The sequence below is a fragment of the Ziziphus jujuba genome, chromosome 2 (genome assembly GCF_031755915.1).
Source record: "Ziziphus jujuba cultivar Dongzao chromosome 2, ASM3175591v1".
NCBI lineage: Eukaryota > Viridiplantae > Streptophyta > Magnoliopsida > Rosales > Rhamnaceae > Ziziphus > Ziziphus jujuba.
In genome coordinates this window covers 14,245,380-14,249,475 of record NC_083380.1, presented here as the reverse complement: position 1 = coordinate 14,249,475, position 4,096 = coordinate 14,245,380, and the positions used below count along the sequence as shown (strand labels likewise).

The following is a 4,096-nucleotide window of genomic DNA, read 5'->3' as shown; positions in this document are numbered from 1 at the left end:
AAAAAATATATATATACATATATATATATATATACATATATACGTATATAACAGTTTATGAATTAGTCTTAATTTTCTTTACTTTATTTTTTAGATTAATAAATAATAACAACAATGCAGTCCTAGTATATATTCTTAATGTATATATATATATATATATATACATACACACACAATAATTATGCTATTAAAGTGTTCAGATATGATGCAAATAAGTTGGAATAAAATTTTCAAGGAAAAAAAAAAGTTGGAATAACATTTAATTTATATTTTATTTTTTAACGTCATAAAATTTATATCCACACATAACCAAGACGATGTCACGTAGCTTATCAAAAGCGTCCTAACGGCAAAGTGACGGAGGGAGTTTTACGGTTTTTTTTTTTTTTTTTTGACGTAAATTAAATTTGTTTGTCTAAAACTAGGCGTTTAGACTAAAAACCCCCCTTTTTCTCAACCAAAGCTTAACCAGGCATCTTATCCCGTAAATCCAATGCGAACCGAAAGGCATCGGCTGTCTCAATCTCCACCAAGACGAACGAAAAGCCACTGCGGGTCTCGAATTACATCTCTTTCAAGTAATTTCCTTTTTGGAATTTTCTACTCGCTTTATTCCTCAGTGTTATGCGTTTGTTTTGCTTAAATTTGTTTGAGATATGTTTGGTTGACGAGAAAAATCGATGGAAGATGAAAAACATAGCTACTGAAATTTTTAGCTTTTCTAGTTGCTATTTGGTACTAATTGATTGTTGGCAAATATATCTATTGGCTCTAGTGCAAGTAGATTAAATCAATCTCTCTCTCTCGCTCTCTCTCTCTTTTTCCCTTTTGAACTTTTTTTTGTTTGCATTTTTGTTAGTGGAAGTCCGATTTTTTCTTTTCTTTTTGTAATCAAATTGTGCAATAACATTTGTAGAAATTTTGAAAAATTTTTTATTTGGTCTAAAGGATTTAGTTTAAGTGATCCTGTATGGCCATTTTGAGGCAACACTTGAGCGTTATTGATACAGAATAAATCGCATCAATAATTAAAATTTAAAATTTAAAAAATTTTAAATAATAATTTAATGAAATATTAAAATTTTATTTTGAAAAATATTATTGAAACATAATAATTAATAAATATAATTTTAAATTGCAATTTTTAATATAATTAAAATTCTGAAAAGTAAAATTTCTAAAGTTAATCCTCAGATTTCAAACAAATCGTGTATATAAATATATATATATATGGCCTAACCATATGTGTGTGTGTGTATATAGCCTCCGACATTGACCAAATAATTTTTCAAAGCAAGGACCAAGTTTTGTCTTCAACATTATCAGCAAAAGGTCGTTGTTTGTATTATGGAAATGCCCGTGGTTTGGATAGACCTAGACAGACTCAAACAAGGTTGGATTCAGTTAACCCAGAATTTAGATCAGGCCGCCTAGGACTCTTCATTTTTCTTTGTAGGTGACAAATATAATATTCTCTCCTTTTTAGGTGGCTTGGCTGGTAAATGTTTTATCCCCTTGCTTTTTAGGATTTTTCTTGGTCTTGTTGGATTGTCTATGGACTATATATATCTTTCTGATTGTTGAATTTGAATCAGAGAAAGAAAACAAACTAAGCAGCTAAGATTTATATAGAGTGAGAGATGGCAAAACATGAAGCATTTCCAATGAATGGTGGATCTGGCTTGTATAGCTACACCAGAAACTCCACCTTTCAGGTGAAATCTCTCTTCACATATGTATAATTCATTCTTTAATATATTTCATAGCTGACTTCAAACCCCAATTACTGATCTTTTATATTTATTTTTATTAATAATGTGTTTACACGTTAAAATTAAAATTGGTCTTTTCTTTCATTTTGCTTTGGCAATAATTTACAGTAGCAATATGTTGTATTGTGTAGAGAAAAGATACAGAGTCTGCTATAGAACTTATAAACAAGGGAATTGCTGAGAAACTTGATCTCAACAACATTTCCTCCTCATCAAACACCTTTAGATTGGCTGATTTGGGGTGCTCAGTTGGACCCAATACATTCTTAGCAGTGCAAAACATAGTTGATTCTGTGGAGGACAAGTACAAAAGCCAAGGACTTAGTCATCTTCTTCCTGAGTTCCAAGTCTTCTTTAATGATCATATCTCCAATGATTTCAACCAGCTTTTCTCATCCCTTCCTCCTGAGAGAAGATACTATGCAAGCGGTGTACCGGGTTCTTTCCATGGTCGCTTGTTTCCAAGTTCCTCTCTACACTTTGTCTATTCTTCCAATGCTGTCCATTGGCTTTCTAGAGTGCCTAAAGAGGTGTTGGATAAAAACAGCCCTGCTTGGAACAAAGGGAGGATCCAATACTCAAATTCTCCACTTGAAGTTGTAAAATCTTATGAAGCTCAATATTTCAAGGATATGGAGAGGTTTCTAACTGCAAGATCTCAAGAAATTGTCCATGGAGGATTAATGGCCCTTCTAGTGCCAGCTTGCCCCAATGAAACTCCCCATTCTGAACTATTTTTCAACGAGGCTCTGGCACTGCTTGGGTCTTGCGTCATAGAATTGGCCAAAAAGGTAAAGAGAATAAACTCCTTCTCACAAGCCAAAAAAAAAAAAAAAAAAAAGAAAAAAAAAAGCTAAGTTGGATCTAACATAATTGATAAGCTGAAATTTTATGGCAAAAGGAGGCTAGGATAAGTCTGATTAACTACAATATAGTATGGAGATCTATTTCTATTTTTCTATATTCATTTTGTCTTACCAAAGATAGAATCTCAACACATATAAAATCCAATTTTTTTTTTTTTAATTTATTTCTATTTCTTTGCAGATTTTTTTAAATGAGGTGATATTATATGAATTAAAAATGATAATATGGATGGGGAGAAGGAAAAAAAAGGATAGAAGATCTGGATTTCATAATTTTGTAAATACATATTACCAGCTAATTAAACTCTATATATATAACGTGCTTTTAATATAACATATTTTACTAAATAAAAATTGTAGAAGTAAATTTTTTTTATGGGGGTAAAAAAAAAAAAAAAAAGAAGACAATTATTTCATGTAATTGGATGGTTCTAACTTTTTCTGTATCCTTTTGTTTTTGTCGTTACTTTCTTGAAACAGAGTATGATAAGTGAAGAGAAAGTTGATTCCTTCAACTTACCATTATACTATGCACCTTTCCAGCAATTAGAAGCAATTGTGGACCAAAATGGATATTTCAGCATAGAAATAATGGAGAGCCTAACCAAGGAAAGACCACCATCTAAACTCTTCTCCTCTGTACTTAGAGCTGGTCTTGAAGGATTGATAAAGCAACATTTTGGAGATGAGATTGACTTGGACAAGCTTTTTGATTTGTATTACCAGAAATTTGAAGAAATATCTTCTACCAATGAACCTAATAAACCAATTGTTCTATTTCTTTTACTCAAACGTAAGGAGCAAAGTGATTAGAAAATGCTGTTTTATAGGCTTGGTTTGCTCGATAGGAAATGATGCTACACAACTTGTTCCTAGTTCCTTCTTCATCTCCAGCACGAGATGCGGGGCTTATTTGGATTTTCATAATATGGATGCTGTAACAAATGCTTCTGCTTAATTACTCTAATATGCTTTCCTTGAGTTGATATCAATCATGATCATTTCCCCCTTTTTTTTAAAACTATTTAATGGAGATAATATGGAATGTATCATTCAAAGCTTCATAAGATTAGTACTCTTTGTCTTTCATTATTTATTTATTGATTTATCTATTTTCTCTTCAAATGCTCAATTTACTCGCTAACCATTTTTCTTATATATATTAAAGATGTGGGGATAGCAAATTATTTGTCACCTATATTGTAATACCCCGTATCAAAAAATATGCATGATTAAACTAATTTGACTAAATTGACTAAGTTTGACCAAGTTTGACCAAGTGAATAATATATGGGTTCAAGTTTACTTTTTCAATAGCCAATATTTTTGGTTTGACTGAGGTACCATTGTATAGATCTCGTCAATATGAGTTCACAGATTGGCAGCATGCCAAATTTCGAGTTACGGATAAAAAGTTATGGTTCTGAGAAGTTTTAAACATAAGTTTTATATCAGTGT

At 31.2% G+C, this 4,096-nt stretch overlaps 1 protein-coding gene across 3 annotated transcripts; it reads left to right on the top strand.

Annotated features, from left to right (window-relative positions):
• Positions 1–422: 422 nt before the first annotated feature.
• On the top strand, positions 423–3,630 carry LOC107418720 (loganic acid O-methyltransferase-like). 3 transcript variants are annotated; one of them, XM_025074367.3, is made up of 5 exons: positions 428–578; positions 1,264–1,498; positions 1,596–1,715; positions 1,904–2,563; positions 3,119–3,630. In XM_025074367.3, exons 3-5 carry the CDS (start codon positions 1,641–1,643, stop codon positions 3,449–3,451), a joined length of 1,068 nt encoding a protein of 355 aa, XP_024930135.1. In that variant the 5' UTR covers positions 428–578; positions 1,264–1,498; positions 1,596–1,640; the 3' UTR covers positions 3,452–3,630. The 3 variants fall into 3 exon arrangements, with proteins under 3 accessions (XP_015882913.1, XP_024930135.1, XP_060670847.1); XM_016027427.4 differs by lacking the exon at positions 1,264–1,498 and having other exon boundaries at positions 423–578; XM_060814864.1 differs by having other exon boundaries at positions 1,264–1,715.
• The last annotated feature ends 466 nt before the right edge of the window (positions 3,631–4,096 follow it).